The 12,223-nt window shown below is 35.8% G+C and overlaps 1 protein-coding gene across 4 annotated transcripts in view; it reads left to right on the top strand.

The window, feature by feature from the left end:
- CTNNA2 (catenin alpha 2) overlaps positions 1–12,223 on the top strand; it is a 516,068-nt gene that overhangs the window by 485,453 nt on the left and 18,392 nt on the right. The window contains exon 18 of one of the 4 annotated variants that reach the window (XM_074587254.1): positions 10,198–10,341. The exons of the other annotated variants lie outside the window; for them this stretch is intronic. Coding sequence (XP_074443355.1) covers positions 10,198–10,341 — 144 coding nt within the window. The remainder of the gene's footprint in view (positions 1–10,197; positions 10,342–12,223) is intronic. 4 annotated transcript variants of the gene reach the window in all.

Genomic DNA, 12,223 nt, shown 5'->3' on the forward strand with positions numbered 1-12,223 from the left:
TCAGATTTATCCAAAAGATGAGGTATGATTCAGAACTATTATGAGGAGTACAATCTCTGCTTGAATTTTTGCATCATTAAGAATATTAATTGATATTTATATATGAAATGAATGTATGAATATGTATGTATGAATCTATGTGTGGGCATATGTATATTTATGTAAAAAGGAAAGAGACGTAAAACCAAGTAAAACCTAAAAGACAGATGAAAGCCAGTCCACAGTTTTTATAGTTCTGTTAGAGAAAAATGTGTTGCAACAACTTCAAAAATACTGTGTACATAACATATAATATACTATATATCTCTTGGTGAAACTTCTATTTCTTTTTTTTCCCCCAAGATTCAGTAGTTCAGTATGGTTTATCTCTGAAAATAAGCATAAAGCTGATCTTGTTTGCTTTTTCTTCTATAGATTGATGTGATACTAGCATAGCATATGAAGGGGTTCTTTTTGGCATCGACTTTGCTACAAATAGAAAAACAGATCAAAAAGTAAGAAAATGCCACACTCCTGAAGTGTAAATTATTTCAGTAAAGGAAAGAACCTACTGCTGTTTTTCCCTTTCTGTCTACCATTCCTTTTCCCCCAGCCCTTTCTCTCCTTTGATATTTCCCACCAAATCCCCTGCATGCAGATAGCAAAATTGTTTTCACCAGAGAAGCAAGATCTGGCAATTGAGAGTTAGCATATATCAGCTGAATCTTATTAGTATCAGTGGAGCAAGGCCAATTTAGACTACCTGTTGACTTGGCCCTTTATGTTGCAAGGTGAGATTCTTAATTCCTGATTCCAGTTGAGTTTTGAAAAGTAATATAAGGAAAAACTATGTGATACCTGTTCTTCAGTGTGGAGCCTTGTAAACTTGAAGAAGGTTATAGGGAAGAAAGTAAAGAAAAGGGCTGAGGAAAAAGTTCGATAAAAGCAAAAAGGAATTAATATTTAAAAAAACCCGCAATATATTTTAAAAATATTTTCAATCTGTGTAGATGATATCCTTGTTCCTAATAAAAGTCTCTTTTACCTTGGTCCATAAACAGATATATGTGTCTGTAATTCTAAATTTGAATATTCAATTTCTAATTTCCCCCTAAGAATAAACAACCTCCTTTAATAAATCACAGACTAAAAGCACTTCAAAATAATTTTGTTTGCCTTAGTTTATTTAATGTAATGTATATTTGCTTCATAATCAGTTGCACCATTGTATTGGAATGAATCCTCTGAGGTGCTGAGCATATGCTGCTCTTAGGGAAGTAAATATATACTTAATTCAGATAGCCTTTTTGTGATAGCAACTTTTGTTGAATAGAGTTGGGTTTAACCATGATGTTTGTTATTTGGATAAAAATTCAGGCCTCTTCTAACTCTAGGGCTGCTTTATTTTTTTAGTATTCCTGTCTGACTCTTGTTAGCTAGACCATTACAATAAAGCAGATCTATGTATTCATTTCTTACTCTAGGATAAATATCCACTTGTTCTGTTTACTGCTGCTCTGAAGTTAATCAGCTCATTTACCTACTCTCCGTTTAGGCTATGAGCTTGCATTTTTTAAAATTCATGTTTAGGTTAGTAGCTTTGCTACAGTTTTTTCCTGCAGGATTATATTGAACAGAATCTAAGAAAATCCCTTATCCAAGGCAGCCCCCTATCGTTTTCAGGTGTGATTTAGAACACTACAGATATAATCAGCTGTACTATCAGAAAATTTGCCCAAAGAGTCTTAAACTTCTGAGCCAGATAAATATGCAGTGTCATACAGAGTAACAGCCATGTATCTTTGAACACTGTCCAAATATATTGAATCAGTAGCCAAAGCACACTCCAAACGTATATTTTAGCTGGGTCCAATTTTCAATTATTTTCAAAGGCCCATTTATCTTAGCTTAATAGGCTCAGCTATAAAACTAAGAGAGGGATTCTTATAACATTTTGAAGATAGCAGACAATTTAGTTAAGATTGTGGCTTTATCTAGGAGTTTTTGCTTGGTGAGTTTAAGTGGGGACTTTGGGGGAAACAGGATGGTAAAAGGGCTGGAGCTACCCCGTTAACTTTGGGTAGGACATTATGAAAATTCCTGTAACACCTGGACTGGGAAGTCGGATACATAAAAAATTATATTAGAGATATGGGATATACTGCAAAATAACTGTCTGTATGTTTATTCTTTCTTGATCAGTGATAAGAATAATGTAACTGGAAATAGGTAGTCCTCATCAAAAAAGAATGAGCCTCTTATTATTTATCACAGAACCACAGTGTGCATCCAGCAGTTACTTCAGGTGAGCTGTCAGGTACCCTATCAATTCTGCCTGTGGATCTTATATCTAGTAAAATAAAATGCTTTAAAGGTCCTACTTTTCTTTCATTTAAGGCCGAATCACCCTAAACTACCTTGTGCTCTAAAAGCAAATTCATGTGAGTATGAGCAGTGGAGTAACAAGTTGCTACTTATGAATTCTATAGTCTCAAAGAAAAGTCAGGTAACTTGAAGTTCACCTGCTATTAAAAGTGAGTAAGGCTGTCTTTCATTGACTTTGGATTAAAAGCCTGTGCATAAGCAGTTACTTAAGAGCCGCTGATGTGGTATTTCATTTCCCTGCATCAGAAAGCCTTTCTGTAGCTTTTCCTTTGTTTTCAAGTAGGCAATCAGAGAGAACCTTTGCATTTAAAATGCTGAAGAGTATGGAGAAAATGTTGGTTTGGAGTTTGGTAAATAATTTAATTCCTCCGAATCAGGCAAGAATTTAGCATTATGTAAAAGAAAGTTTGCTGAAGGGACAGTTGGCAAATTGACAAAACTGTGGGGTTCCTTTTCTTCAGGATTCTCAGGGGTGCAAAAAGGTTACTCCTATTAACTTAGCTAGCAACAAAATAAGCTTCACTATTAATTCATAACAGAAATAGAAAAATGCTTCGTGAAGTATAGTCACAGAAACAATCTGACAAACCAGGATTAGTAGATATTTCTGGGCTGGGCTGCTTGGACTGGTAAGCTGTCAGTGTCCTCTAGCAGAAAACACCTGAGCTTAGACATAGCTGTACTTAATGATTAACAGATATCACTAATAGAAATTTTGTGTTTTGTCTGCTAGTGATTCAATTTACTTGGAGCTGAGGGTAAGAGTAGTTATTCCTAAATAATTGCTGTGTTCATGTTTGTTGGACGGTGGGTACTGAGAGAGTTACACACCACAAAGAAGACGTCTAGTCCTACGTCTAAGCTGACATCATTGGAAGACTGGAGTTTGTGTTATGGTAATAGGTGACAAGTGGATATAACACAAGTGAATATACTCGAATTGGTAAAGGGAAGTGAAAGATGGATCCGGGGACCCTATAGATAATTACTAAATTGCTTAAGAATATAATTTGACTTTTGTGATTTTCTTTTTTAATTTAGGTAGTTTAGGTTTTGGGGTTTTTTTCCAAGTTGCTTTTCATGTTTACCCACTGTTCAACCCACAAGATTGTAGTAAGGAGTTAGAATGGCAAAAAAGGGAGATTGGAAATCTGAACAGTGTATTGTATGTACCAATGCTGTGAAAATAATGTGAGATGAGACTCATGGAAAGATATTTGTTTAGGATAGTGTTGGTGGAAAGGAGTTTTGTTTTGAGACTTAGAATGAAAACAGTGGGTAAAGGAGAGGACTTTGGAAAGAATAAAGAAGTTAAGCCAAAGATATGAAAAGGGTCAGTGGAAGAAAAAGCCAACCAAAAAGCAAGATAGGAATATGAAATCAAAGAATTGCGATGTTGGGAAAGGACTGAGGTAAAGGCAGGACCGTAAAGTTGGTTGGACTTCACAGTGATCTCTTCTCTCCTAGTAGAACAAACAAGGAGAGAAAATAAAAACTTAAGGTCTTTATTTCGGGTCTGAAGTTACCACTTAAAACGACACCTTCCAGCACAGGAAGGCTGGGGCTAGGTGGGGAAAGTGAAAGACCTTGATTTACATTTTTTTATTTGACTAGCTCATGTCGCCTGCTTTGGAAGAAATGAAAACTACAGGGAGATGTTTCAGCTGTGCATTGTGGCACTGGACATATTTAAGTAACCTCTGCATATGTCTTTGAATGTATGCAGACGTATTGATATATGAGAGGGTGAAATAAAGCCATAGTAAGTGTACTCTGTTCCAAAATATATGGCTATATGAAACACCTAATACTTGTAAACATACAGGTTTTGATAAGCCTTTATTTCGAACAAATTATTTGAGCTTTCCTATTTGTTACTAATATAGGAGTCCCCAACTCCTCCTGGCACAGGCTGTATCCCTCAATTCACTGTCCAAGAGAAGGGACTACCTGATGATATGGTAACATAAAAAATTTATCATCCTGACACTGAGTCAATTTACTACTCCTAAAGGATAAGGGCATCAGTGAGTTATGCAGGTTAATCAAAATGAGTGCTGATAAAATCCCTTATGGTCATATATTCATTATATATGATGTATTTTATGAAAAAACTGTCTTAGGGCTTTCTGAAAGTTAAAACAGTGAAGAATTCCTAATATCCTATGAAAGAGCTCAAAGACTAATAGGAAAGAAAAAGAAATGACGTAAATAGATGTAGCTATGGTGGCTTTAAAGCCATTTACAATACCTCTTCTAAACATGTAACAATAATAAAGATTTAGTTCATTAGATGAAGCTTATCTATTGCTTCCCAGTAAAGGTAGTGCAGAGCAGGAGCCCAGAGAATTTATGCAACTGGCATCCTTGGAGGGGTTCAAGCCCCAGGTAGACAATGCAGCAACTGAGCAGATCTAATGTTGGTAATCGACTCAGTTCAAGTCACAAGTTGTACAAGAGACCTCAAGAGGTCTCTTTCAAGTGACATTTGTACAGTGTTTTGATTCAGCTAAGTGAAAGATCCCATAGGATCTTGTTTCTACGTCTGTGAGTTCCCATGGTTTTGCCTTTATAGCTGTCGTTGAATTGAACAATAGTATATACCCTGAGCTTTGGGCATCTGGGTGGTCATAAGTGTGATCCACATAAAGAATAGCACAGAAAACTTTGGAAAGGTTGATTTATTTTTATTAGTGTTATCATTTTTTCTTCAAAGCAGCTGTGTGAAGGTGGATTGGTGGTGGGCAGAATTTACATTATGTAAGGAAAAGTAGATAAACGAAGCTTAAGACAAAGATTCAACAAGCAAATATTTTTTATGAAATAATCTCAATTCTTTTGAAGCTACAGTCTTTTGATATAAGGCTATTTTCAGGACTAAGAAAATATCTTGTTTTATATGAATGCACATGTAAACACACATACACATAAATATGAAACAATATATTCTCCATAAATGGTAAGATGTTATCTAGAATTTCATTTGCAAAGCAAAATCACACTGCACTTGTCTTCATTAGAATATATTCATGGAGACAAGACGCACGCACACCATCTATACGTCTACATTTAGTAGGTTAAAATTTAGACAGGACAGACTTTTATCCTTATTAAGAAACACTTTGGCTACAGTGAACATGCTCTTGTGCTTTCTCAGGTTACAAATATTCATGAATTTCTGAATATTACATTTATTGAAATTTCTCATTAGAGGAGTTTTCTGCAAAGAAAAGCGTTTCTGATATCTAATAATGTTAAGCCATTTAATTCCATGAAAACAAAGCAAAGTGTTACGGATTCAAGATTGAGGCTTGAAACAAATACAATCATAGAAAAAGATTAGAGAATTGAAGGCAATATTAATGTATATGATTCATTACATACTGCATTTATTTTAAAAATAGTAACCACTCTAAAATCCAAAGCTCGCCTGCTACATACAGTCCAGCTTGTTTTCCTATTTCAGGCCATACTGAATGGGAATATTATGGCTTTCTAATATATAAATTGCACCAACCCTGCAATAATTAGCAAGGCCTAGAGACCATTCTGACATATGCCAAGATATGGTCCTAAAGGACTATTCCTATAAATGTTGCTATAAAGAAAGAGAGGAGTTCAGTGCTATCTCATGTTTACTTCTTTTCCTGTCTTACTGCCTTTAAAAGAGGTGGTTTGGGACTGAGCTTCACCATTTACATTAAATAAGAATTCCTTTTCCCTGGGGCATTCTCAGGTACATCCTGAGGCTTTAAATAAAAATTAGGTTTGTTTCTTGCACAGGGAATTATGGATAACTGATTTTATATAATGACAGAAGTACATATTTTAGCCCTTACAATTATTTAACTTCCTGATTCGGATAGTGGTGAGACTTAATCTCCCTTCTAAAAGTGCTATCACATGTTGCTTTTCCAGATATTAAAATAATAATAACTTCTGTTCAGGCACATAAATTTCTGTCAGTTTAATTACAGTTCTCGACAACCTGAGTTGCAGATGAGTAACACAACATAGAAATACTCACAGGCAAGAAGACATGCCCTCAAGGGAAAACATTACAGGTTTTCCCAGCCTGAGCAGATTCAATTGCAAATACTGAACAAAACAGCTTACAACAAAGTATTTAATAAAACTCACAATAGGAATGTATTTTCATTAAATGTAGGAGGTCATAATAGCCTTTGGGAAGAGATCAAACTGTGAGAGAAAGGTTAGAAGTTGCCTTATATCTTTAAACTCTGAAATATATTCTTCCACACTTGGAACATGTTATTATTACTATTACAATGATTATTTATGAACCTCATAGGAGCAAAGGAAAAACATGTTTGTTCTCACATGACATCATTAATCTTATATAACTGATAAGCAGGTGCATCAACAAGAAGGGTTTGTTTTGTATAATGTATTCAAGACAATGATATGGAGCCAAAGTAAAAACCTCTCCAGTATCAGAAAAAATTATCCTAACCTCAGTTAGTTCTAACCTAACCTAACCTAACCTCACATCAGTTCTTTCTAATTCTTACTAATACATCATCAAAATACCTTGTGAACGAGGTTACCAGGTAGGTAATAGTATCACTAGAAAATGAGACCAACCATACAAGTGATGTGTCCTAAATTTCATCAAAGACCAAATTAGACTCTGAAAAACTGGATTAAAGCATCAATATATCAGAAAAACCGCAGAAATATTTTCATCCTTTTTTATACCTGCAACTAGGTTCAACATTTCCATTGTCAAAAAATTAGAGCATTTACAGATTTACTCATTCTCAGATAGGATGTTACATATTTCATCATTCCTTAGCTATGACAGATAATGAACAAAAAAGATTGCTCCATTCATCCATCAAGCTGATCCACTACAGCTACAGGACATCTTTGGGTCACAGGTGTGTCTGTGTTAAGGTCTCAAACTTCTATGATATTTGTCAGCTTGGCATTTATACATGGCCTTTCCAAGCTGTTGTTTCATTTTTATTAAAATACATCAATTTTTACATTCTGTAGATATACCACTATTACATATAACGTCTCTGCGCGGCTGGTACTTCTCAGCTTTTCACAGTCTTGCTGTACTCAAAACTTTATAGACAGCAGCCACTGGTACCTTAGTGGTGCCTGCCTATTCCCTGTCGTCTGTCCATCTTTTTGAGCAAGAAAGCAAGCACTTCAGTGTTTTTTTCCAACAGCTCTTTGATATCAAACTGAACATGGACCCTTTTTTTAACCTGATTTCTAGTGCCTGGGTGCAAGTGATTAAATCAAAGACTTGATCTGCATTTGCATAGTTTTCTTATGTTGTTAGGCTTAACTTACATCCCTTAAGAAAATACTTAAGAATATTAAAGTCTTCATTTACTGTGTCTTTGCATTTCCATGCATTAATTTAATTAATCTTAGTTGTGTTCCTTGGAACACTTGGAAGATTTCCATCCTTTCTTGAATATATATACATTTTTAAAATGTTTTCAGTTATGTATATTCCTTCTCTGCTTTTGTTCACTGTTTAGGAGAGTAATGTGTTTGTTCACAAATCAGTCTCATCTTTTTTTGCTCTTCCCTTAATTTTCTCTTTATCAACTACAGATATCATACTAAGCAGGTCAAAACAAGATTTCAGATTTGAGCAGTGCTAGCTCCAAAATACCATCTGGGTTATTATCTGCTACCTAATCTATTGAACTGTTTATATCACATTATCATGACGGAATCTCCATATTTCTCCATATTTCTCGTGTTGTTACTGGACGATATTCTTGGCCATATTCAATCTTTGTAAATTTAGTTGTGCTACTGCCATATGTTTCTATTCCAATAAAAGACAATTTCTTCCTTTTTAGGAGATCTTAGGACTGCTACTACAACTGTAGTATTTCTCATATTTAGGATATATCCTCTGAACATCCTTATCTATCAGAATGAGCAAACTTGCTTTGGCTTCATAAAGTCTGGTGGTCACAGGAGTTCGAAATATATTCCTACTTTATTTGGCAAAAACAACTGTGGTGCAATAGTCAAGTCATAGGTTACCTAAGTTATGAATTAACTCGATTCTACTTGGTACGTTTTACCATAAAAGCCTTTAAAAGTTCATTTTTTTCTTTTCTCTTTGGCAGACTAGTATACATACATGTTAATAAGGATGAAATATAGGATACCAGAAGTGTTTTTCCTCCTCTCTATCTTCATACATGCAAATAGCTTGAAATCAAGATGACATAATGAGAAATCAGACATACGTATAATTCAATTATGAACTGAAATTCACAGCACTATCATCACTTTGCGTTACTCAGATGCAGCCTAGTTTTGCATTGTGTCCCTGAAGTTATATATCATCTCTAACAGTCACAATAGCTCTTCATTTAGTCAACTGGACTAGCCCATTTGTTGAGTTTTTAAATCCACAATTATACTGGCTTAAAGCAGCACCTGCAGATACTGCAAGATTAGATTATGATAAAAGTTTTGAAAGTTAAGAAGAAAAACACTTGACTTCTGTTGTTAGGTAAAGTGATTGATACTAGACATTAGTCACACACTCTTTTTTCAATAGCAGGATAGAAAAACAAAGAGCAAACAAACAGAGCAGGGAATACACATTAATCATTACTAAGACTGACAAAATAATCATGATTACATTACAATTTACATGATCCTTGTAGCAATAAAAAGCCTAAGGGGAAACGTCACTATTAACTCTGTGTGCTTATAATACATAACTCTTAAAAGAGATTTAAGGAGCATTCATTTTCGCACTTCCAAAAGGCAGGATCTTATGCTAGTACTCTTTACTGGCATTGAATAGTCCCCCATTCTCTAAGAAGTTTTATTTAATGGAGTTAGGTTTAGCAGCATATCGTATTTTTTTCAATTTTAGTATACAGCTAGGTTGTTAAGAAAATCCCAGTGGATAATACAAGCAATTATGTTTACTCTCGAAGCTGCTTTTTTTAGAATTTGGACAATAAAAATTCCATTTACAATAAATTAGAATGAATATCCCATTTTAAGCCCTCCAGTTTCAGTTCTTGGGAAGTTGTTTGAAAAGAAATGTACTTCAGCCTGTAAGGTTGTCATTGTCTAAAAGTGTATAGTCTTTAATAGCATCACCTCTTTGCAATTTTGTTGATATTTTTCTGGAACTTTAAAGTGTGCTCTGTAAATAAATGTATGCCCAGAATTTTTATACTTCCCTCACTTGTTCTTTCAGCACAGTTTGTCAGTTCTCGTTTTCAATGTGAGAAAAACATTATTCTTTCCTGACCTCTTTCATATAGTGGTGTAGGTGGCCTACCCTCTGGCTTACTCTGCTCAAGGGTCAGCCCAGAGGTCTGGATTGTGTAATGTTTATTCAGCACGGGTGGACACAAGAGTAATTCCAGTTGTAGTCACTGGGATTTCAGCTGCTTGCATCGCTGTGTATGTTTTTGTGCAGGTCGGCTGTTCAAACCATACACAAAATAATGTTATTTGCAAGTCTATTAACTAAATTCATGCCTGATCTGATGTCAGTCAGCTTTCAGTGGGGATAGAGATTTCTATCCGCTCTGGTTTTCATCAAAAGGTGCAATCAGCAAACCCTGTAGGGTTTCCCAATCAGCAAACCCTGTAGGGCTTGCGTGCTTAACCTGTGCTATGGGAGCAAGTGAGAGGAACCACCAGACAGCGGGGTTACTCATCGTGGAAGAGTCCCTGTTTCCTTGACCAAGCATAGCTCCTTCAGCACACGTTTTCCTCTCTCCTCACCTCTACGCTACGGCGCAATATTTCTCTTGCTCTCTCTCTCACTATCTCTTTTCTGTATCTCTCGGAAATCAGACTGGAGTTCAGAGCACTTTCACTACCTTTTATGAGGTAGAGTGTGATGTCATAGATGGGGGCAGGGCTAGTCAACTTTCTACCCACCCACCCACCTGTGCTGAGGGAGCTACGCTTGAGACCGGAAGCAGTGACTCCTCGACGGTGAGTAACCTCCTGTCTCATCTATATCTTTAACTTTCTCTACAGCTCTGGGGGTGGAGGGAAAAGAGATGAGAATGGGGGATTTTTTTATTAGCTTTTTTTTTCTTTCTTTCTTTTAGCGATAGGGCTCACAGAATGAATTGCATGTGGTTTTTTTAGTCACCTGTGAAAAATCATTTCCTTCCTGTTCTGAAGTCCTAGAGTTAATGTCATCTGTAAAGCAATGATCACGTTTCTTTGTAGAGGTGGTCCATTTACTGGTGGTTCAACTGATCCTTCAATGCTGATCTTGCACTGTGAACAGGCAGACTCTGGTCCCCTTAAACTCAATTGCTAAACTTTCACTACTTACAGTAGTGCTGGGCCATCATTTTTCTAAAGTACTTTGTGATTAAAGACAGATGGTGTTATTTATATATTTATCATTGCTAACTGTGGATAATGCCTGTTTATACAGGACAGTTTTGGTTTTTTTATTTTGTATATTCTGTTACCGTTTTTATTTGCTTTATCCAGAATGTTTATGAAGCTATGTATTGACCATAGGCCAATTATAAGATCTATTTTATAGATGAATAAAATTCAAAAGTAAATTGTGGAAGATGTGAAATTAAGCAGGAAATCAAATCCTGGGAGATGTAACTGAGATTTAACCTTTGGAATTATAAATCAAAGCATTTGATTTTTTTTTCTGTGATTTTCTTGGTGTTTTTCTTCTGTCACTACCTGTACGTTACTATTTTACTTTAAAGTACTGTCTTGTTACCTATTTCCCTTGGCCCCAAGTATTACTACTTCCCTGTTTTAATATCCCTCAGCATTTTAAAAAAGACAAGATGGACTATGAAGATCTTCCTTTCTTGTTCTGCCTCTTGTGTATCTATTAAAGCTGTCAAGATGTCAGAGCTCTCATACTCATACTAAAGGGCAGAAGAAGGATCATATGAAGATTTTGACCCCTAGGGATACTACAAAACTTGCTGTTCTTCATTTAAAGCTCTTTATCAGCTCTGTGTGGGGTCTTGTCATATCTCAGTGAAAGGCACTAAAAGGCAGCAATGCATACTCTATAAATCAAAGGCAAAGAGAGTGCAATCACAGCCTTTTCAGCAGAGGTGGTCCATGGTCTGATTGATGAAGTACTTCCATTTTCAGGTGACTAGGTGGCTTTGAGGAATTGAGTATAGGATGCAAAGCCTTCCATCTTCTGGTCATGGGCATGTACTGGGGATTGGTCAGTAGTGATGGATAGATATTCTTCCCTAATGGCTCAGTGAGGCTCTTTGTGTCAATGCATAGGAGATCTGAATGAAATTCTGGGAGGATGAAAGTCTTGTTTACAAAGCTACCAAAACTTTCACTAATGACTATTTCCCTTCCTGTCAGAGAGAAAAATCGGGACAAAGAATATAAAAATTGGCTTCCTGAGAGCTGGTAGCTTTTCTAGCTTTGAAGAATGTGGGCAAGGAATTTTATTACTACTGTTTATTCCTTTGGTGAACCAAACATTGAAGTTTCCAAATCTTCCTTTGCAAAGCCAAGAATTTGTCCAGCGAATTTAGCTTGCCTAGCAAACTTTGATCTTTTAAGTAGGAAAGGAAAAGCGGGTTAGTCAATCTCTAATGTTTCTTTGGGAAAACTTGATAGGAATTGCTGATGTTAGAGGTTTGTTCTTTTCAGAGGTAAATGCTTTAAGGTAAAATTTAATTTAGATCCTAAGCACATCCTTGGCTGGTGAGTTTACAAAATTGGTTTTGCACATAATTATTCTTGCATAATGCAGACGACTTTCATTTTTGCACAGAATAGGTAAAATGTAAGGACCAACTGTACAATGCCCTTAATCTCATCTCAATGATGTGAAAGCATTTTGGTGGCATAG

This window comes from Larus michahellis, chromosome 5, assembly GCF_964199755.1.
Source record: "Larus michahellis chromosome 5, bLarMic1.1, whole genome shotgun sequence".
NCBI lineage: Eukaryota > Metazoa > Chordata > Aves > Charadriiformes > Laridae > Larus > Larus michahellis.